This window comes from Marmota marmota, unplaced genomic scaffold (genome assembly GCF_001458135.2).
Source record: "Marmota marmota marmota unplaced genomic scaffold, marMar, whole genome shotgun sequence".
Taxonomy (NCBI): Eukaryota; Metazoa; Chordata; class Mammalia; order Rodentia; family Sciuridae; genus Marmota; species Marmota marmota.
This window is the reverse complement of record NW_026005887.1, coordinates 396,580-420,372: the sequence shown is the minus strand read 5'-3', so window position 1 is coordinate 420,372 and position 23,793 is coordinate 396,580. Positions and strand designations below refer to the sequence as shown.

The window sequence follows — 23,793 nt, the reverse complement described above, 5'->3', positions numbered from 1 at the left end:
AAACAGACTAGATGTTTATTCACAAATATTCGATTTAGTTCAGAATAGGCAATACTAATATATGATGGTGAAATGGTTAAACTGTGGTTTCCTTATGTATATGTGCAGGGTTTGACTGAGAAGGAGTGTGTAGGTACTTCCTGTAGTGATACATTATTTCAAGTTTTTTTGTGGGGGGGCATGGGCGATTGAAATCAGGGGCACTTGACTACTGAGCCTGAGTATATACTTAACATTTTAACCATCACTGCATAGAGATTTTAACTTAAAATTGTATACAAATTTTGAACTCTAATTGATATAAATGTTAAAGTATTTTGGGGATATATGTAGTCATATGTGCAACATACTTTAAGATGCATTAATGTGATTAACATTGATGAATAGAGGAATGGCTAAATGGAGAGACAGTTTTAAAATTAGCATAGTAATATCTTGATTGTGGGATCTAGGTGGTAGGTATATGATTTTTCACTGTTAAATGTTTTTAATCTTTCTGTAAGTTTGAAAATATTAATAATGTTGTAAAAACTATTGAGAAGCTACTCACTGTTTTACTCAATGTGTACATAAGAAATGATTGAGGGAGAATTTCCTAGAGGTATTTAAGATAAAAAATGAATTAATATCAATATAGCTCCTACTGTAATCCAGGGCAAAATGTAGGGGAAACAACTTTTTAAAAAATTTTTCTAGTGTTATTATTGCAATTAGGAACTGATGAGTATCGGATAAGCATGCCATTGAAATGACATACTTTATATATAACCAGAGATATGAAAATATGTGCTGTATATGTGTAATAAGAAAAAAGACATTTATTATTTAATTATTTGATTTGAATTAAGTTATTTGAATAAACAAAACATTTCACATAAGTTTTTCTGATCACTAAGTGTGTACTCTTTGTCATGTGTATCAAGTTTTGTAGTTATCTCCACACTGCCTCTGTAGTCTAAGAATTTTTTTCACCACTAGAGATTAAACCCAAGGCTTTGCACATAGTAGGAAAGCATTCTACCACTGAGTTTGTCCCCAGACCTTGCCTTTGCACTCTATACATTCTTTCTTATTGGATATACAATATATTTGCTTACTTATTAATTATCTGCTATAAGAATTAGAAGTTTATGAGGGCCACAGTTTTTGTGTGTTTTGATCACAGTTGCATGTCTGGGGTTAAGAATTGTGCCTGTGTCTTGGTAGATGCTCAAGAAATATTTGTTGAGTAAACTGAATTAATGCACAATAGAAGTTAGCTTGTAATACGTAAGATAAGAAGGGCAATTTAAATGTATAGAATAAGAAAAACCTTTGTTATAAGATGGAAAATAATTGGTTACAGAAACCTATACACAGGGAAGAATACATGTGTAAAACCTGACTTGCATGGCGTGATGTTAAAAGAGTAAAAAAGCATCAGATGATGTAGAACGTTGTAAGTCATGAGGATGACCCTGGTAATTCTCTGAAAGACACTGAGGAGAAATAGCAGAACTTAACACAGGAACGACAAGATAAGTGTTATATTTTGGAAAAATTATTTTAGTTATAGATCAAATAATTAATAGAAGGCAGCTCATGTGGAAGCAAGGAGACCAGTCAAGACTTTAGCAGTGGTATAGAAGAGTGATAACAGTGGTCCCACAAGAAAAGATGGCATTGTGGATACAAAACAGTGGATGGTTTGAGAAAAAATTAGGAGGCAGAGTTGATGATGGTTGTATACTGTGAAGGAGAGGGAAAAGCTAAAGGTGACTTTTGTCTTCTGGTTTATGCAGCTTGGTGGATAGTGGTGCCATTTAATGAAATGTGTGAAATAAGTGGAGGAGAAGGATTAAAATGAATGGAGATGATGAGTTCGGTTTTGAATATGACATATTTATGATTCTACAAGATACCTAAGTGGTGATATCCAGAAGACAATTGGATACTTTGGTTAGGATCTTTCATAAATCTGGGCTAGAGACAAAAATGTTGTCATCATGGCTTTGGGTACCCTATCTGCATGGTTACTGAGGTCAATTAAATGAGTGGGATACTTTTTATTTCAATAGATATTTTCATTTTTAAAATTCAACCTTTAATACCTGCCCCTTCCCAAAATTCTGTTGGCCTTTTTATTATTACATGGGAATTATAACAAGAATATAAATTGTTGTATAATGAAAAGCTATAGAAGAATGATATTAAAATATGGCAGATAGAAAGAACTTAGGAATTATCATTACATTGTAACATTGATATTTGGTAAATATATTACACTGGAGAATAGTTATTTGATACTCACCTGATCAAATAAAGTTCTTTATTCCATGGGTAGATATTTAAGACAGGCCCAACTCCAATCATGTGGTTGTGACATTCTCCAACATTTTCAATATATTCATGCTTCAATGGCACTTTGCTGAGGAGTTCAAATTGCTCAGGTGCCTTTTGAAGTACCTGTTCTGCTGCATAGAATCCATCTACTAACAGTGTCCTGCCACCTGTTCCTTCATGCTTAAGACAGTGAAATACTTGAATGCTATGGAGGGAAAAGAAAATTCTTCTATTCAGTGGGATAGAAGAGAACACATCAAAATTCTAGAATATTATATAAGAAATGATAACTGAGCCCATTTGTGTCATTTTCTTTTCCTGAAGAAAGAAATCAGAATTCCTAGTTGTTTTTCCATCACATCCAGTTGTACTTTTTTGTAATATTAATCATTAATGAGTTGTGAAGCAATGTTGCTACAGATTTCTTTTAAATATATCTAACATATATTGAAGCCTCTATATATCTTGATATATTGATAACAATACAAGCATGAGTAATGCAGTATAATAAAGTTGTATATGATAAAAAACAAGACCCATCAAAAAGAATTATTTACTTTAGTGGAGTATTGTATAATGAAATGTTTGAAAGGAGTAAATGGATGAGTTTGCTTAGGCTTAAAAATGAGGAAGAATTATACGGAATAAGATTGAAGTAAAGAGAGCATTCCAGATAGAAAGCATGAACAAAGATATTGATGTAAAGTAACAAAGTATATTCAACAAAGATAGTAAGAAGCTCCTATTGGCAAACATAGAGAAACAGAATGATTTTAAGCTATGAAATTCTATGGTCATATCAACATTTAAAAAAGACTATTATGGGGCTGGGGTTGTGGCTCAGTGGTACAGTACTTGCCTCCCATGTGTGAGGCACTGGGTTCAATCCTCAGCACCACATAGAAATAGATAAATAAAATAAAGTTATCATGTCAATTTACAACTAAAAATATTTTTAAAAGATCATTATGATGATAGTATGAAAAATGGGCTGGCAGGAAGCAGATGACAAAAACTTGGAAAACATTTGGAGGATGAAGGACAACCAAGAATCCAGAATGACTCCTGGTTTATCACTTGTGCAGCTTTCAAGGTCATAATGGTATTTACTAAGACAGAGAGTGCAAGCAGATGTACAATTGCATGATGAGGAGGTATGAAGGGTTGAAGAAGTTCAGTTGAACATTTAACAGGGAAAGGGAAAGTGATTATTACATTAAGTCGAATTTTCAAATTAAGAGGGGAAATAAAATCAATGATAATTAAATAGGTAAAAATAAGAAAAAAGTAAACTGCAAAGCAAAATAAGAAAGATGGAGAGAATAAAACAAAGTGAAAATGAACAGAAGTACAATTAAAATAAGAAAGATCAGTTCTTGCCATGTTGAACGTTCTGTGAAACATATAGGTCAAGAATATTTAGTATTGGGCTGGGGATGTGGCTCAAGCGGTAGCGCACTCGCCTGGCATGCGTGCAGCCCGGGTTCGATCCTCAGCACCACATACAAGCAAAGATGTTGTGTCTACCGAAAACTGGAAAATAAATATTTAAAAAAAAAAAAAAAAAAAAAGAATATTTAGTATCCATTTAAAGGCGAGAGTAGAGGTAAACAGAGGTAGACTGTGTAGTCTGTAGGTGACAAAGGCAAGAAGATGAAAGAAGTCATTTGGAGAGATCATTTCAAGTATGAAAAAAGGGACAAAGAGAAATCCTTGAAGAACAATAATATTTAGGGCATGAATACTGGAAAATCAGCCAGCAAAGAAGGCTGAGGAAAAATGGTCAGAGATACATGAGGAAAACCAGAAAAGCAGGGATATTTAAGAAGAGAAGATATCAGGAAGAAGTCAGTAGGTATGGAAAGGCTAAGATTGAGGAAAGAGAAATTCCCAAGGATGCTGGAGAGAGTGATATCCAGAGCAAAGATAAGCTTTAGAAAGGACAAGGCATGTAACAATGCAAATGATAAAGATGATAACAACATGACCAAAATGATAATGATAATAGCAAATTTATTTATTGAAGAATTTTATTGGAATGAGATTGAAGTGAGGAGAGAGCATTCAAGACAGAGACAAACATGACCAAAGATACCAATTATTGATTGATTGATTGATTGATAATAGCTAATTAATCTATTGAACACTTAACATGTTGACAAGTATACTAAATGCTTTAAATTAATTATAAAATATAATCTCTTAGCAATACTAATGGTTAAGTTTTATTACTGAAACATAGAGATATTAACTTACTTGTGTACAATCACAAAGCTAATCATACATATTTAAGCTGGTATGCAAACCCAGGTCTGGTCAGTACCATAGCCTTACCTCTTATCCACCATTACATTGCTAATTTACTTCATCTTTGCTGATAATTGAAAAAGGTAAAATTAAAGGCACAAACAATTGCTTATTACTGGTGTTAGTCATAGAGGGAAGAGTTAGTCGGTATTAGAATCTCAATCCCTACCTAACTGCTTCTCATTCCAACTCCTCTTTCTTCCTTATACATCTCCTAGAATGAGGATGCAGGGCTGTTGGTCTCTTGATATATTGCTAACAATGATCAGAATCTCTAAAAGATGATTTATTCTTCTTTGCCTGAACCAAACATTTTCAACTTTCAAACCCTTAAAGCAAATCAATGTAACCATAATCAGTTGAATAGTATCACCCTCTCATGCTATCATTATAAATTCACATGTATACTCACTTTACTAATACCTTTGTGTCTCAGGTTCATCTATATGCAGAAGCAAGATAAACAATATCAAAATAACAAACCACAGAGTTGTCTCTAGTAAGTAGCAAATGGTAGGAAAGTTAAGTATGCTATTTATCATCTTTGTCTCAATAGCTACTGATTTGATGTGAAAAAATTGTTAGCCATTCATCCTCTCCGACTTCTTGTAAATCAGGTTCAAATTCTTATTGCTTCCCAAACTCTTGATTAAGATCAAGTGCAGATTCAAATTCTTCTTAATACTATCCTCAAAACATCACTGTTTACAGGACTGATCCCTTGTAACATGATTTGAATTCAAGAGAATTGTACAAATTACAAAACTAATGGTTAGCCAATACTTTTTGATAATTTATAATTATTTTGACTAAAAATATAAATTTAACAAAATTAGCACTCTATTTGTGTGGTAAGGTAGAATTTCAATCACTTAAAATTTTATTCCTATGAGTCTAAAGAAGACCAAGCTAGTGTATTTCAAAATGATTATTTCCATGGAAGGAGAAAGAAAGCTATGCAAATTCGTGGCAGTAGATGTGATGTTGGTTAAAACAGAATAGAAAATGATTAAGAAATTACTTAAGACCATCAGATATCAAAGATCCTACTGTGTAAGAATTAAATACACCTACCCACAGGGCTCTTGAAAATAGGTAGTGTCAGTGTGCCGATCTAGAGCTAGCTTGGTGTATGCAGTGTCACCTCTCGAGAAGTCTGAAGTGAAATACCACATCCTCCCATAGATGGTTTCTCTGTGAAATGAAATAAAAGAAGACTTATTAGCTATTTGAAATTTTTCTTTTTGTCTTTAAAACTGTTTCCAATACTTTACTCACAAATAATAATATAATTTTTGGTTCAAGATTGCCATACATGAGGTGAGATTGACAGTTAAATGCATCACCAGTCTTGACAATTCTGTCACTGATTTATATTCTAGGAAGTTGAAGGAGAAACTGTGGAAGTATAATGTACTCTGAAAGCTTAGAGAGTCATCCACTTTGTTTATCTGCCTACTTTTAATAGCCTTCATATTCAAGGTTATTCCCTGTGCTTACCTTCCTTTCATAGAAAAAGATGATGTAGCTGCTTCTAGAAGTGATTTATTTAAGTTAATTTTTATAATTGTGTTTTATTAATATTCTTAGTTTTCAATAATAGTGTTAATTTTCTAATATCTTGGATAATTCAATTTTCAAGGTTGACTGAAGAGTTTCCATATTCTTCATATGATGTAGAAGTGATCTTTTGATCATGGAGGAATAAGGAAAAGAAAAAAGGATAATTTGTTATCAGTATTTAGTGAGACTTGCTATATTGTTTGTGTTGTATTTCTCTCTGAGGGATGTATCACAGATTTTGATTTTTGTAATTATTTTCTTAGTAGGCTCAGATATGAATAAAGGTCACTTTAATTCTTCAGCACTCAGAGTTCATCATTATCTAAACTCTCCAAATCTAATCAGAAAATGTTTTTCCTTTTGATTATAAAAGTTCTAAAGCCTTCTCAATTTATTGCTTACCTGAATAGTTTCTTTTACTCGAAAGTTCTCAAACTGTTTCCAAATGAATAGCTCATAAATGCTATTGATTTATGTTCTACTAGCATAAGGCAAATGATCCAGCATTATTTACTATGCAATGAACTACATCTGGGTCTTATCAAATAAAAGAGGAGTATTAATTATAATGAAGTAGGTTTATATCACGTTTAATACTATGTAAGATCATTCTCTATGTCAGGTAGAAATGCAGAAGGGAAATGAAAAGAACACTGTATTTAGGATCAGGAAACCTGAGGTATTTAAACCCTAGCTTTATTGCTTACTATCAGAGCAATCCCAGGCGAGTCAATATATCTTAGCATCAGTTGCCTCAACAGTAGAAAAGAAGATAAAGCATGCAATTATAAAAATTACTATTGGGCTGGGGCTGTAGTTCAGTGGTAGAGCGCCCACCTCACACGTGTGAGGCACTGGGTTCCATCCTCAGCACCACATAAAAATAAAGATATTGTGTCCAACTACAACTAAAAATATATTAAAAAAAAAAGAATTACTGGGCTGGGGATGAGGCTCAAGTGGTAACGCAATCGCTTGGCATGCGCGGGGCGCTGGGTTCAATCCTCAGCACCACATAAAAATAAAGATGTTGTGTCCACCGAAAACTGAAAAATAAATATTAAAAAATTCTCTCTCTCTCTTTAAAAAAAAAGAATTACTAAAATAATAGATGTGAATGTGCTGGTTAAATGCTATATAGTGTTTTAACAATCAATCTCTAAATCAAGCCCTAGGAATCACAGAAGGTCAAAACTGGATTATCTTGTGATGCCATGTTGCTCAAACTGATTTTGAACAGAAGTTAAAACAGAGTATGGTGGGGGGAAATGAGAGGGTATTTATGTGTTTTGGAATGAATTTGCCTATGGTCATATAAGTCCTTGATGGTAGAACTTAAACTACTAGCAAGTTCTTTTTATTCACATTGTTCTTTCTAGTGTACAATGATAACTATCACTTTGAGGACTAGAGGGCAAGAAACTATTCCAGTGATTTGAAAGTCTTCATTATATTTACCACATAAGTTTCTTTAGAGATTAGATATCTAGTCCTTAAGTAAATCACTGCAAGTGGGAGTCCCCTTATTCAGGACACAAAATATTCTGGACTCAAAACAAGGGTGACCAGACCATTTATATTTTTATTAGTGTTCATACTCTGGAAATTAATTATTGTGGATTTCAGGAAACTAATAAATTACCTGATTAAGCTGATCCTTTCTGCCAACTTCTCTGTGTGTTCTTGAGTGGCAGGAACATTTTCTACAAATGCAATTCCATAGAGCAGAAAGTTTTGTAGAAAGTTCTTCAGTCCCTCATTGGTTTCTAAGAAACTCTGGAAATCTATAGATGGAACTTGGGCTTGCTGGTAGATTTCAGCATTCCATAATATTCTAGGCTGGATAACCTTTTGTTTCTGTCCTTCATAGCTATTTTTCATTAGCCAATCCAATTCGTATCTAGTCACATGACCATCTGGCCCTTTTAGGGAAAAAAGACATTACAATAATAGTTTTAAATACTGCCAATAATTTACTGGTTAATGATATTAATTCTTTTTTATGGTGCTGGGGATTGAACCCAGAGCCTTGTGCATGGCAAGCACTCTATCAACGGTATTGAATCCAGGGCCTTGTGCATGGCAAGCAGTCTACCAACTGAGCTATATCTCCAGCGCAGGATGTTAATTTTTAGCAACCAATTACCTAGTATTGTACTGTTTATGAAACCAAAGTAAAATGAGCAGCTATAATGTGTTTCAGATAGAAATATTTTGGGGTGGAGTGGTATGCATGAATACATTAATGAATAAACAAATAGACCTTCCCAGAAGGTAAATAAGTTTATGGAATTCTAGCTACATAGTAAAGGACCTTTGGAACATTTATTAAGTCATCAAAGAATGATAATCCCAGTAGGTTGTTAGTCTACTCTGCACTGGCTCCCCTTGTTCCCAATCTCCATTTCCCACCTTACAAACTCAGAATATTTGAGGTAGATGGGACTAATCTTTATTTTACAGATGGTGAAAAGGTCATTTAGTGTTGAGTATCCTTTATCTGAAATACCTGGGGACCAGAAGTGTTTCTGATTTGGAATTCTTGTTTTTTCTTTTTATTTTTTTTTAGTTTTATTGATTTTATTTTTTAAATACATGACAGCAGAATGCATTACAATTCTTATTACACATATAGAGCATAAATTTTCATATCTTTGTATATAAAGTATGTTCATGCCAATTCATACCTTTATACATGTACTCATGTACTTTGTTGTTTTTTTTTGCACTACAATTCTTTTTTAAAAATTTTTTTAGATGTTGATGGGCTTTTATTTTATTTATTTATTTTTATGTGGTGCTGAGAATTGAACCCAGTGCCTCACACATGCTAGGCAAGCGCTTTACCACTGAGCCACAACCCCAGCCCCGCATTACAATTCTTATTACACATATATACCACAATTTTTCATATCTCTGTTTGTATATAAAGTATGTGGACACCCAATTTGAGTCTTCATACATGTACTTTGATTTCTGTAGTTTTATTTAAGGAAGTTATTCTTCCTGCTTTATTCCATGTTCATGGATTGGAATAAATAATTTTGTTAAAATGTCTATATTATGTGAAACAATATACATATTAAATGCAATCCCTATTGAAATACCAATGACATTCTTTACAAAAATAGAAAAAAAGATCCAGAACTTTGCCTGAAACTTTGCATACAATATTTAGGACACAAGACTGAGATGTGCTCTCCAAAGAGGTTGGGTAGCCCTAACTTTTTGGCCTTGCTGGTTGAAGTACCTCTGGTATCTCTTTTAGCCTGGCTGTCTCCACAGTTAGCAGCTTGTCTTGGTTGACAGTCCACACAGCTGGCATCTCTTAATTACTGGGGTCTCCATTCCAGCTTTGTCCTCACTTTCACAGCTCATGCATGGTCCTCTGAGGGGCAACCTACAGGGACTCTGATCCTGCTGCACTGTGTCTGGCCTCCCAGGCCTTCTTTTGAAATCTTGGTGGAAACCTCCATGATACCTTAACTCTATAGCATCTTACATTCCTGCAGAACCAGCACCACATGGATGACATGTTGTCTACTGCAAGTTTGCACAATACCAGGACCCCTGGAATCCTGGCTGCAATGACTTCTAAGTACCTTTGTGGATCAGAATGGTAAAAGAACTTCCTAAGTCCCACTGTGAAAGCCAGATGTGCCCTGATGTCTTCTCAAAGGGATTTTCTCTTTTGTACATGTCCAAAGTACTCTGTATCAATTTAAGATCTGTAATCTCTTTAACAAGGTCACTTCCCTGGGTCCATTTTATAAACATTTTATGGTCAAACTGCAAGTTTTTAAAATCCTTTAGCTCTGTTTTCTCTCCAAATTCTCACAGTAAACCTGGCTAAAAGCTATCAACAATATCCAAACCATCCATACCACTGATCAAATAATGCATTGCCTTGAAATTATTTCCACTGGATTAATTAGTCCATTACCTTTAAATTCAACCTCACATAAAGTCTGAGGATATGGAAAAATGTAGCCAAGTTCCTTCCCAGAAGATAACACAAATGGCCTATAGTCCAATTTCCAACAGAATCTTCACTTCCCTCTGAAACCTCATGAGCATAGCCCACATTCCTATTGCCATTCTGGTCTTCTGAGCTTCCACCAGAATCACTGATTAAGCTCTGCTTATATCATTCTAAAGATTTTCTAACTTGCACCTCTAAACTTCAAAATTCCTCCTACAAACCAGCTCCAAAGACTTTTGAACCACATGGTTAGGTTAGTCACAGCAGCAGCACCACTCCAAGTACTGGTACCAATTTCTGTGTAGTCAACTTTTGTTGCTGTGACCGTAAGCCTGACAAGAAAAGTTAGAGGAGCAAAAGTTTATTCAGAGCTAGGGTTGCAGAGGTCTCAGTCTATAAATGGCTAATTCCATTGCTCTGGGCCCAAAGTGAAGCAGTACAACATGGGATAAGTCCCCATCAAAGAAAAGATTTTCAGCTCATGGTGAGGTCAGGTAGTAGAAAGAGAGGTGGGAAGGGGACACAGGAAAGACGCACCCTTCCAGGGTATGTATGCACCCTTCCACCTCCTCTAGCTGTAGCCCATCTGCCTGAAGTTGTTACCACCTAGTCGGTTCATTCAAACTAGGACAGACTGATTGGGTTATAGCTCTCATAATCCAATCATTTTAGCTCCAAACACCTCACATCCAAACTAGAACAGGCATCACATTAAAAAGCTTCTGCACAGCAAAGGAAACAAGATCATGAATAGAGAGCCTAATGAATGGGTGAAAATCTTTGACAGCTGCTCTTCTGACAGGGATTAATATCAAGAACATATAAAGAACTTAAAACTTGGGGCTGGGGATGTGGCTCAAGTGGTAGCGTGCTTGCCTGGCATGCGTGCGGCCCGGGTTCGATCCTCAGCACCACATACAAACAAAGATGTTGTGTCCACCAAAAACTAGAAAATAAATATTAAAATTCTCTCTTTCTCTCTCTTTAAAAAAAAGAACTTAAAACTTAATTCCACAAGATAAATGAACGAATCAATAAATAGGAAAATAAACTAAAAAGACATTTCTCAAAAGAAGAAATACAAATGGCCAACAAATATATTTAAAAGTGTTCAACATCCTTAACAATCCGGGCTATGCAAATAAAAACCACACTACAGTGAAATTACAGTTTCATCTCACCCAAGTTAGAATGGCAGTCATCAAGAATACAAATAACAAATGCTGGTGAGGATGTGGAGGAAAAGGTACACTTATAAACTGTTGGTGAAACTGCAAAATACACTCACTTTGAAAGTCAGTATGGGGATTCGCCAAAAGACGAGGAATGGAACCACCACATGACCCAGCTATCCTAGTCCAAAAAGACTAAAATCAGCATACTATAGTGATACATGCATACCGATGTTTATAGCAGCACAGTTCAGTTGCCAACTTATGGAATCAGCCCATATGTCCATATACAGACAAATGAATAAAGAAATTGTGGTGTATATATACACAATGGAGTTTTACTCAGCTACAAAAAAGAATGAAATGATGTCATTTGCTGGTAAATAGATGGAAATGGAGAACATTGTGCAAAGTGAAATAAACCAGACTCAGAAAGTCAAGGGTCAAATGTTTTCTCTCATATTGGAGGCCAGAGGGAAAGAAGGGTGAAAGGAATATAAAGGGGGATCTCAAGAAAATAGAAGGAAGACCAACAGAGTAGAAGAAGATCAAGAAGGAGGGTGGAGTGGAGGGAAAGGGAAGATACTGGGAAATGAGACTGATCAAATTATGTTATATACATATAATATGTCATAATGAATCCCACTATTATGTATAATTATAATACAACAATAAAAAATAATTATTTTTAAAAAGAATACTCCAAGGAGGTTTCCTCACCACTTACAAGTGAAAAAGAGTGTGGTCTCTTCCTGACGAATGATCTTTGGCTTGATACATAAATCCACACTGGCAGTGTCCAGGCTGCGCTGGTGAGTCTTAGAGTTGTAACAAGATGCTGAGCGGCAGTGGTCTCGAAGCCAGACATAATCAAAACGCATCACAGTGTCAGCATACTGCAATTCTAAGAAAAAGATCACATTTATCAGAAGTATTTATTTAGGGAAGCTAAACAAAATCAGTAGCCAAAAACCTTCCTTCAAAAAGACTTCTCCAAAGAAACAAATAAGAGTAATAAGGAGGAGATTAACTCCTTGCCAAGTTATTAAAATATACTACAGAATTTCCATAATTAACATAGTGTTATGTTGGTATAGAAATAGGTAAAACAATGGAAGAATACAAAAAGCCCAGAAATATGGCCAAATATGTAGAGGGTATAAAAGTGGTACTTGAACAAGTTTAGCAACGTTTCTGTTAGTTTGAAGTTATACCAAGGTTAAAATTTCAAAAAATCAAAGACTTTACTATGTACCAATTTGCTCAATTAAAAAGTAAATAAAAATGAAATCAAGTTTATAAAAGAAATAAAAATGATAAAGTGGGAATAAAAAATATGGAGGAATATTATAGAGAAATCTTATAAAATTTCCCTGAAGGATTTGAAGTAAACCTAAATGAAGACATGCAGTGCTCACAGATGGGCAATTTCAATAATGAAAAGAAATAAATTCTCCCATAAATTACAAGTAATTCTAATCCATATTCTAGTAGAAATTTTCATGTACTGAATGAGATAATTTCAAAATTCATATTGAGAAGTAACAAAGCAATAATTTTGAAAAAGGAGATTGGATGAGATACCAGATTATAAAACCAAAACTTTAGAAGTCTGATATCATTACAAAATAAATGCATAGATCAAAGGAATAGAATAGAATCCCAAAGTAGACTCACATATACATTAAAATATGATACATGAAAGAAGTGGCATTTTACAACAGTGGAATAATACCTTTACTGCTCACACTGACTTTCATTATATTATTATTTTCATTTGAAAGACAAGGAGATTAAAGGTTAGAGATGTTCAGTAACTTTTAAAATAATATAATAAGTAGTACAGTTATTGTACTTATAACTTATAATGAACTTAAGTTATTCAGCCTCATATACAACTACACTACTGTTTTTCAAATTATAGTCTTGGCACAGAGACAAACCCACATAAATACAGTTATCTCATACTACACAAAGGCACCAAAAACATACATTGGAGAAAATTGCTGGGAAAACTGGAAATCCATATGTAGCAAAATGAAATTAAACCCCTATCTCTCACCCTGCACAAAACTCAACTCAAAGTGGATCAAGGACCTAGGCACTAGAACAGAGACCCTGTGCATAAATAGAAGAAAAAGTAGGACCAAATCTTCATCATGTCAAATTAGGACATGACTTCCTTAACAAGATTCCTAAAGTGCAAGAAGTAAGATTAAGAATCAATAAATGGGATGGATTCAAACTAAAAAGATTCTTCTCAGCAAAGAAAACAATCAGTAACATGAAGGGAGAGCCTACAGAATGGGAGACAATACATATTTACCACATGCACCTCAGATAGAGCACTAATCTCTAGGATATATAAAGATCTCAAAAAACTTAACACCAAAAACCCCCAAATAACCCAATCAATAAATGGGCCAAAGAACTGAACAGACACTTCTCAGAAGAAGATATAAAACTGATCAACAAATATATGAAAAAATGTTCATTATCTCTAGCAATTAGAGAAATGCAAATCAAAACTACTCAAAGATTTCATCTCACTCCTGTTAGAATGGCAATTATCAAGAATATAAGCAACAATAAGTGTTGGCAAGGATGCGGGGAAAAGGCACACTCATACATTGCTAGCAGGACTGCAAATTGATGCTACCACTTAGGAAAGCCGTATAAAGATACTTCAGAAAACTTGGGAATGGAACCAGTATTTGACCCAGCTATCCCACTCCTCAGTCTATACCCAAAGGACTTACTTAAAAATATCATACTAGTAACGCAGCCACATCAATGTTTGTAGAAGCTAAACTGTGGAACCAACCCAGATGCCCTTCAGTAGATGAATGGGTAAAGAAACTGTGATATCAGCTTTAAAAGAGAATAAAATCATGGCATTTTCAGGTAAATGGATGGAGTTGGAGAATATCATGCTAAGTGAAGTAAAGCTAATCTCCTCAAATCAAAGGCTGAATGTTTTCTCTGATAAGTGGATGCTGATCCATAATGGCGGGGGGGGGGNAGAAAGAAAGAAAGAAAGAAAGAAAGAAAGAAAGAAAGAAAAAGAAAGAGAAAGAAAGAATAAATTATAATTTTGGGAATCTGGAGATGTGGCTCCTGGAAAGTCAGGGTGAGAAGTCTGGCAAATTTTCTCCCCACAAAAAGCAATAATAAAACTGGACAAATCTGTGAAAACAATCATTGTAGGATTCTGGAAATTGTCCAAAGGCATACAATAAATTAATAAGCATTTATTATAGTACTAATATTTTGAGGAACTGTTCTCTGAATGACTGTAGTAATTTACATTCCCACCAACAATTCTTTCTCCATATCCTCACCAGCATTTGTTATCTCTTGTGTTTTTCATAATAGCTATCCTAATGGGTGTTAGTACTTCAGTGTAGTTTTGATTTGCATTTCCCTGGTGATTACTGATGTTGATAATCTTTTTATATGCCTGTTGGTCATTTGAATGCCTTTTTTTGGGGAAATGTCTATTCAGATTCTTTGCACATGCTTTAATTGGGCTATATATTCTGTTGCAATGGAGTTGTGGTAAGTTTTTTATACATTGTGGATACTACCCCCTTATCTGATACGTGCTTTACAAATATTTTCCCCAGTATGTATGTTGCCTTTTTATTTTGATTTTTCTTTTTGTGCAGAAGCTTTTTAGTTTAATTACTCAAATTTACTTATTCCTGCTTTAAAAAAATTTTTTTTGACACCAGGGATTGAACCCAGAGATACTTAACCACTGAGTCACATCCCCAGTCCTTTTTATATTTTTTATTTTATTTTGAGACAGGGTCCCAGTAAGTTGCTTAGGACCTTGCTAAGTTGCTGAAGCTGGTTTTGAACTTGTGATCCTCTTGCCTCAGCCTCCCAAGTCTCTGGGATTACAGGCATGTGCCACAACATCCAGCCTTATTCTTGCTTTTGTAGTGTGAATTTTTGGTATGGTATTCAAAATATCATTTCCAAGGACAACATCAAGGAGCTTTCCCCCTACGTTTTCTTCTAGGAGTTTATAGCTTCAAGGTGTATGTTTAGGTCTTTTACCCATTTTGAGTTGATTTTTGTGTATAATGCAAGTTAAAGAGTCTTATTTCATTCTTTTGCATTCTGGGTATATACTTAAAGGAGATGAAATCACCACCTTGTAAAGATATCTGTATTTCCATGTTCATTGTAACACTATTTACAATAGCAATGATATGGGAATGACTTAAGTGCTTGTTGATGGGCAAATGGGTAAAAAAATTGTGGAATATTTTTCAGCCATAAAAAGGAGATCCTGCCATTTGCTACAATATGATGAATCCGGAGGACATAATGCCAAGTAAAACAAGCTAGCACAGAAGGAAATATGTAATGATCTCACTTCTATGTGGAATATAAAAAAATAAAATATATAGAGAATAAAACAGTGGTTAAGATGGGTGGAAGGAGGAAATGGGAGATGGATGACAAAGGATATAAAGTAGCAGGTAAGTATGATGAACAAGTCTAGAAATCTGTACAACATGAGGATTTAGCTAATAATAATGTATTGTATTTTGGAGTTTGCTAAATGAGTAGATTTTAGCTGCTCTTTCCACAGATACACATCGGTAACTATTTGACATGACCAGATATGCTAATTTACTTCAAATTGGTGACCTTTTAACTATCTATATGGATCTCACAATACGGATGTTACATACTTTAAATATACACATTAAAATTTATTTTTAGAGAAAGCATTTATTTGAGAAGAACCACTGAACCTTGGGTAAGAAGAGCGGGAATGTGGTATGTTTTAGCCTGGGGTGTTCCCACTCTGTATCCTAGCACCAACTCCATCAACAGCAGTTCTACAAGGACAGGCAATTCAAGAAAAATCAGTGGCTTTACTGCCAAAGGGATTAACTTGATTTGGAACAGAATGGAAAACAAACAAACAAACCATGCCCTGGATGTTGTTGAAAACAATCTGGGAAGGCATACTAGTTGAGGCAAGCAAAAAACTAGAAGAGGGGAAAATCTAACAAGTGGATCAAGAGAATGAGACAACCATAAAAGACCTTGAACCAGCTTCCACACACCCTTGCTATTTGAAAGCCTGTGTCCCCATGCAGGGCTGTGTGCACACTAAAGAGAGACTGGAAATGCTTCTATTTATCTACATGTCCCTGGGAGAAAATGAAGCTTTATACATGCACAAAGGAGATAATGGAGTAGCAGAAAGTAAAAACCAGGGCAGACTTGTAGACAGGATGAATTTTGAATGTGTGTCTCAATCTACACCTACAGCCGTTGGCAAATGGAGAGACATGATTGACTTAAGGTTTCTAAGCATGATTGCTAAGCCATAGTTGTCTGGCCACTAAGCTATTGAAAGAATTCTCAATCTCAGCATTGCGAATATCAAGGCCAGATAATTTTTTTTTAATCACAGGGCACCACCCTGTGCATCATAGACTGCTTAGTAGAATCCCTGATTTCTATCCACTAGATGTCAGTAGCATCTTCCTCTCCATTTTTGACAACCAAAATGTCTATACATTGCCAACAGTTCCCTGTGGGAAGGATGGAGAAAATCATATCGAGCTAAGAAACACTGATTTATGAAGACCCCAGAAAAAGACCCAGGAAGTTAGTTAAAACTAAAAAGTAAAAATTAAACCTGGATCAGAGATCAGTTACTACACACTGCCGGAGATGCAGACTCCACAGAATTATTCCAGGCAAGTCAGTAAACAAATAAAAACATAGCAATAATCTCCTTAAGGAGGTCAGAACTCAGTTGCTACAAGCACTTACAGTTGCTACACATTATGTGTGTATGTGTGTGTTGTAGCAACATACACACAGAAGTAAGACTGATGGGCAGAAAAAAAATGTAGGAAACACAAACTCTCTTGAGAATAATATTACACAAAATTGCTTAAGTAAGGCATACAGATAAAAGGCAAATTATTGCCTTTGGAAAATGCCTTTCTTTTCTAACAGCTTTGGGCTTTATAGGAGATATGTAGATTAGTGGACCATTGGGGCATCATCTCTTGGTTATGGACTAACGGTTGGTCTTTGAGTCACTTTGTCTGTGATGATACTTATACCTTATAAAGGCATCTGTGCCTTCTAGATATATCTTAATTGCATGCTTAAAAATCTCAATATTGAAGTTAATTGAGGTTCTGTCCACTGCTGTTATGGAATAGGATTATTTATTTTATGGGGTCCTAAAGTTGGAATTCTTGACCTAGTGTCCAAGTGAGAATGATAGGCAAAATTGTGTGTGTGTAATGGTTAATATTTGAGTCAACATGCCTGGGCCAGGTTCTCAGGTATCTGGATAAACATTAATTCTGAGTATGTCTGTAAATGTGTTTCTAGAAGTGATTAGTATTTGATTCAATACTTTACTCTCACAAAGAGTGCCCTCCCTAATGTGGATAGTCATTATACAATGAAATGAGGGTCTGAACAGAATTTTAAAAGGCAGAGGAAGGGAGAATTCTCCCTTTTCTGTCTGTTTGATTTGAGACATTGTTCTCCTGATCTTAGCTTACACCACTGGTTCTGATTCTCAGGCCTTCGGACTGAACTAAAACCATATCACCAGCTTTCCTGGGTCTCTAGTTTGCAAATGGAAGACTGTGATACTTCTTAGCCTCCATAACTGAGTGAGCCAATTATATACAACTATCTCTGTTTATATATTCTCAATTGGTTCTGTTCTGTTTCTCTGTAGAACCTTGCCTAACATGAAAATTGGTATCGAGAAGTAGGGTGCTACTATAACAATTACCTAATGTGAAAGTGTCTGTAGAACTGGGTAATAGGTGAGGCTGAATGACTATAGAAGTACATACTAGAAAATGCCCAAATTACCAAAGTTATTCTAGAGATGGCTCAGAAAGGAAAAATAGAAGAGCTGGAGAGAAAATCTCCATTTTCTTAGAGAATATGTAAATAAACATAAACAATGTTGACAGCATGGAAGCTAAAGGTCATTCTAATGAGGTCTCAGAAAAGAGGAACATGCTATTTATTGGACAATACAGAAAAAAATGATCCCCCCCCCTTTTTTTTTGGTACTGGGGATTGAACTCAGGGGCACTCGACCACTGAGCCACATCCCCAGCCCTATTTTGTATTTTATTTAGAGACAGGGTCTCACTGAGTTGCTTAGGGCCTTGCGGAGGCTGGCTTTGAACTCATGATCCTCCTGCCTCAGCCTCCCAAGTCACTGAGATTACAAGCATGCTCCATCGTGCCTGGCTAAATGATCCTTTTTTTTAAAAAAAAATATTTTTTAATTGTAGTTGGACACAATACCTTTATTTATTTATTTATTTATTTTTATGTGGTGCCGAGAATTGAACCTAGAGCCTCGCACATGCTAGGCGAGTGGTCTACCGCTGAGCCACAACCCCAGCCTCCTAAATGATCCTTTTTATGAAGAGAAAAAAACTTAGCTGAATTGTTGTGGAAGGCAGAGGTTTAAAGCAACAAAATTGGATATGTAGCTGAGGATATTTCTAAGCAAAGCATTAAAGAAGCAGTTGGTTCCTTCTGACTGCTTACAGTAAAACAGAAAATGAGACAAATGAGTAGAAGAAAAAATCGTTAAGAAAAAGGAAACAGAACTTAAATATTTGGAAAATTCTAAGCTCAGCCATATTGCAAAGAATGGGAAAGCATGTTTTAAAGAATATTAATGGTAATGGCCTATCCACCATTTTATAAAGAATTAAGTGCATTCTTTGCAATGTGGATAAGCTAGTTTTTTAAAAATGTTGAATCATCCTTGCATTCCTAGGACAGACTGTACCTGGTCTTGATGTATTATTGTTGGATTCAATTGGTTAATATTCTGACAAGGATTTTTGTGTGTATGTTGATAAATACCAGCCTGTAGTTTCATTTTCTTTCACTGTCTTTTTTTAAAAAAATTATTTATTCTTATTTGTTATACATGACAGGAGAATGCATTTCAATCCATATTATACATATAGAGCACAATTTTTCATGTCTCTGGTTGTACACAAAGTAGAGTCACACCATTTGTGGCTTCATACGTGTACTTGGGATAATGATGTCCATCTCATTCCACCATCTTTCCTACCCCCATGCCCCCTCCTTCCCTTCCCTCCCCTTTGCCCTATCCAAAGTTCCTCCATTCTGCCTATGCTCCCCCCCATTATAGATTATTAGCATCCACATATCAGAGAAAACATCCGGCCTTTGGTTTTTTTGGGATTAGCCTACTTCATTTAGTATAATATTTTCCAAATCTATCCATTTACTTGCAAATGCCATGATTTTATTCTCTTTTAATGCTGAATATTATTTCATTGTGTATATATACCACAGTTTGTTTATCCATTTATCTACCAAAGGGCATATAGTTTGGTTGTACAATTTAGCTATTGTGAATTGTGCTGCTGTGAACATTGATGTGGCTGCGTCACTGTAACATGCTGTTTTTAAGTCCTTTGGACATAGACAGAGGAGTGGGATAGCTGGGTCAAATGGTGGTTCCATTCCATTTCCAAGGAATTTCTATACTGCTTTCCAGATTGGTTGCACCAATTTGCAGTCCCACCAGCAGTGTATGAGTGTCATTCACTGTCTTGTCTGGATTTTATTAGGGTAATGATGGTAAAATAAAGCAAGTCATTTATTTTATTTTCTGGAAGAGAATGTATAGAATGAGTGATATTTCTTCCTTAAATGTTTGCCAATGAAACCATCTGAGTCTGATTTTCCATTTCTTGAATATTTTGAGTACTAATTCAATCTGAAATATATATAGCACTTTTCAAGTTATTTATTTCTCCTAAAATAAGTTTTGATAGTTTGTGTGTTTTATAGCACACTATTCTGAGCTCATTTAATCTTAATCATCTCCTTTAAAGATCCTATTTCAACCAATACAGTCTTATGGAAAGGTTAGGGCTTCAACATATAAATTTTCTGGTGACACAATTCAGTCCACTTTGTAGTGTCTTTGGAGGAAGTGATCCCTTTAAGTTGACAAATTTGTGAGCATAGAATTTTTTGTAGTATTCGCTTTACCATAGTTTTAATGTCCTTAGGATCAATGGTGAACATTCTTAATGTTGATAATTTGTTTTTTCTTCCTTCTTTCCTTGGTTAACCTGGCTAGAGGTTTATCAATTTTATTGATTTCTTTCAAATAAATTTGTGTTGGGTTCATTTATTTTCTTGTTTTATTTTTTCTGTTTTTAATGTCATTGATTCTTGGTCTAATTTTCATCATTGCATTCCTTCTCTTTGCTTTAAATTAATTTGCTCTTCCTTATCTTGTTTCCTAAGATAGTAGCTTAGGTCATTCATTTCAGCCATTTCTCTTTTCTTATAAGTGCATTTATTACCACACATCTCCTTCTAACTGCTGGTTCAGCTGCTTCCTACAAATTTCGGTAAGTTGTATATTCATTTTCATTTAGTTCAAAATATTTTATTATTCCTTGAGACTGTTTACTCATGTGTTATTTAGAAGCTTATAGCTTGATTTCCAAATATTTGGGACATTTCTATTTTTCTGTTATTGATTTCTAGGTTGACTACATTGTGGTTAGAGTACATACTCTATATGTTTTTAGATTCTTTAAATTTTTCTGGGCTTTGTTTTCTGACTTAGAATGTGGCAAACCTGGGCTGGGGTTGTGGCTCAGTGGTAGAGTGCTTGCCTAGCATGTGTGAGGCACTGGGTTCAATTCTGAGTACCACATATAAATAAATAATAAATAAAAAATAATAACTAAAAGTAATTAATAAAAAGAATGTGGCAAACCTTAGTGGATATTTCATGTGCACTTCAGAACAATATGTATTCTGCTGTTGTTGGATGGATTGTTCTATAAATGTCAGTTAGGTCAAGTTGGCTGACAGTGCTATTCAGGTTATCTTACTCCTACTGATTTTCTACCTGCTTAATTTATCAGTTACTGAGAAAGAAGGGAATTCTCTAACTACAATTGTGTTTTTTTTATTTCTATGATTTTTTTGCTTCATTATTTTGATGGTCTGTTTTCAGGTTCTACATGTTCTCTTGGAGATGTGACCCCTTTATTGCTATGTAATGTGCCTCTTTATCCTAAATAATCTTCTTTGTTAAGATTGCTTTATCTAAAGTTAATATGACTATTACTATTTTTTTGTCAGCCTTTGCATGGTATTTCTGTCTTCCATCCCTTAACTTTTTGTGTGTGTGTGATATGTGGGGATTGAACTTAGGGATGCTTTACCACTGAGCTACATACCTATCCCTTTTTATTTTTTACTTTGAGACAGAGTCTTGCTAAGTTGCTCAGGCTGGCCTTGAACTTGCAGTCCTCCTACCTCAGCCTCCTAAGTAGCTGGGATTACAGGTATATACCACTGCACCTGTCTTCTCCATCTCTAGTTTTCCCATTGTATGTTCTCAGTGCCTTTGTCAAAAATCAATTGACCATGAATGTGTAGGTATTCTTGTAGGCTCTCTGTTTCATTGGCCATTGTGTCTGTTTTTACAACAATATCATGCTGTTTTGATTACTGTAGCTTTGCAATGTATTTTGAAATTAGGTAATATGATATCTCTAGATTTGTCTTGCTTGTCAAGATTGCTTTGGCTATTAGGTGAGTTAGGTTGAAAGCTTTTCCTCTAAGATCAGAAATAATAAAAGGATACTTCCTCCTATCATTTCTATTCAAGAGTAATCAAGCAAGAAAAAAAAATCATGACTTTATACAGAAACCCAGAAAGACTCCACCAAAATGATAGAACTAATAAGGGATTCAGTGAGGTTGCAGGATACTAAATCAACATACAAAAATCAGTAGCTTTTCTATATATCAATCATGAATTTTCTGAGAAAGAAATCATGAAAGCAATCTTATCCAAAATTGCCACAAAAATAAAATACTTATGAATAAATTTAAACAATGAAGTCAAAGATCTGTACACATAAACTATATAACATTTATGAAAGAAATTGAAGAAGACAGAAATAAATGCAAAGATACCCTGGTTCATAGACTTTAAAAATATTGTTAAAATGTCCATAGTACCCAAAGTGATCTTCAGATTCAATACAGTTCCTTTCAAAATCCATTGACATTCTTCCCAGAAATAGAAAACATCCTAAAATCCTGATTGATAATTTCAACAGCAGTGTCACATGTAAGACTTGTTCTGATGTTGCTTTGTCTGTTCCAAATGTGTTATTTCTGACCTTAGCATGGTTTGTAATTCTGTAATTACTAAAAGTCAGTTATGCTGTTTAAATAGTAGATACTGAGATAAATAGGACATTATCACGAGTTTATTAATCTGGTGAGGAGTAGGGCTGTGTTTGCCACTTGTTTTCTCTATTGTTACCAGAGGATGAAATTCATCTAGTGATCCTATTTTCTTCTGCCCTCTTGGTTTTGGCCCTTCCGTTTGTGCTACAGCTCAGACATAATTTGTCTATTGAAGATCTCCTTGCTGTATTTCACTGTTATTTTAACTAGAGGCTTATTAGTTTGTGGTAGTCTATGGAGAAGGAAAATATTCTGTAATCTTTGGATTAAGTTTCAGTCTTTAGGGTGTACAGTGGGCCTGCACTTCGGGAGCAAAGCATTTGATAAATATTTTTTTCTATCTTCCAGGGTGGTTTGGATTGAACTATAACCCCAAGAAATGTATGTTGAGGTTCTAAATCTGATACTTGTGAACATGACTTTATTTGGAAATATTGATAGTCCATTACTTACATTGGTCTGACTTATGACTTTTTGATATGATGATGGTAGAAAAGGTATATGCATTCAACAGAAACTATTTTTTTTTAATTTTAATTTTAAGTATTTTCCTGGCATAGCTATATGTGGTACAATACTCTCTCAATGCTGGTTATACCTTCCCATCAGTCACAGGATCATAACAGGAAACAGTAATACTCTTCAGTGTGCTGCAAGTAGATATTATTTATAGTAGGTTATATGTATTAAATTCATTTCAATTTATGATGTTTTCAACTTATGATAGGTTTATCAGAATGTGACCCTATTGTAAATCAAAGAGCATCTATAGTGTTGTTGTAGATCTAATCAACTTAAAATGCAGTCACAATGGATTAAGGTGGGCTCTAAATCCAATGACTGGTTTTCTAAATAAGGAGAGAGATTTGAAGACATGGAAGAGAAAATATGGAGATAAAGGCAGAGATGAAATGATGCTGCCACAAGCAAAGCAATGTGAAGAATTGCTGGCAACTAAGATAAACTAGAAAGGGATAAAGAAGGATTCTTTCCTAGAGCCTTTATACGTAGTATAGCACCACCAACACCTCACTTTAATATTTATCACCTCCAGAACTGTGAGAGAAAAAAACTTCTGTCGTTTTAAAGCACTCCCTTTGTGTAATTTGTTGCAACAGTCCTAGGAAACTGTTCACTGGT

The 23,793-nt window shown here is 34.8% G+C and overlaps 1 protein-coding gene across 4 annotated transcripts in view; it reads right to left on the bottom strand.

The window, feature by feature from the left end:
- The window catches only part of Tmlhe (trimethyllysine hydroxylase, epsilon), an 87,181-nt gene that overhangs the window by 26,220 nt on the left and 37,168 nt on the right, over positions 1–23,793 (bottom strand). For all 4 annotated transcript variants that reach the window (XM_015507560.2, XM_048797602.1, XM_048797603.1 and 1 more), the window contains 4 exons: positions 12,074–12,250; positions 7,835–8,114; positions 5,704–5,823; positions 2,291–2,527 (listed from right to left, as the gene is read on the bottom strand). In XM_015507560.2, the coding sequence (XP_015363046.1) occupies positions 2,291–2,527; positions 5,704–5,823; positions 7,835–8,114; positions 12,074–12,250 (814 nt within the window). The remainder of the gene's footprint in view (positions 1–2,290; positions 2,528–5,703; positions 5,824–7,834; positions 8,115–12,073; positions 12,251–23,793) is intronic.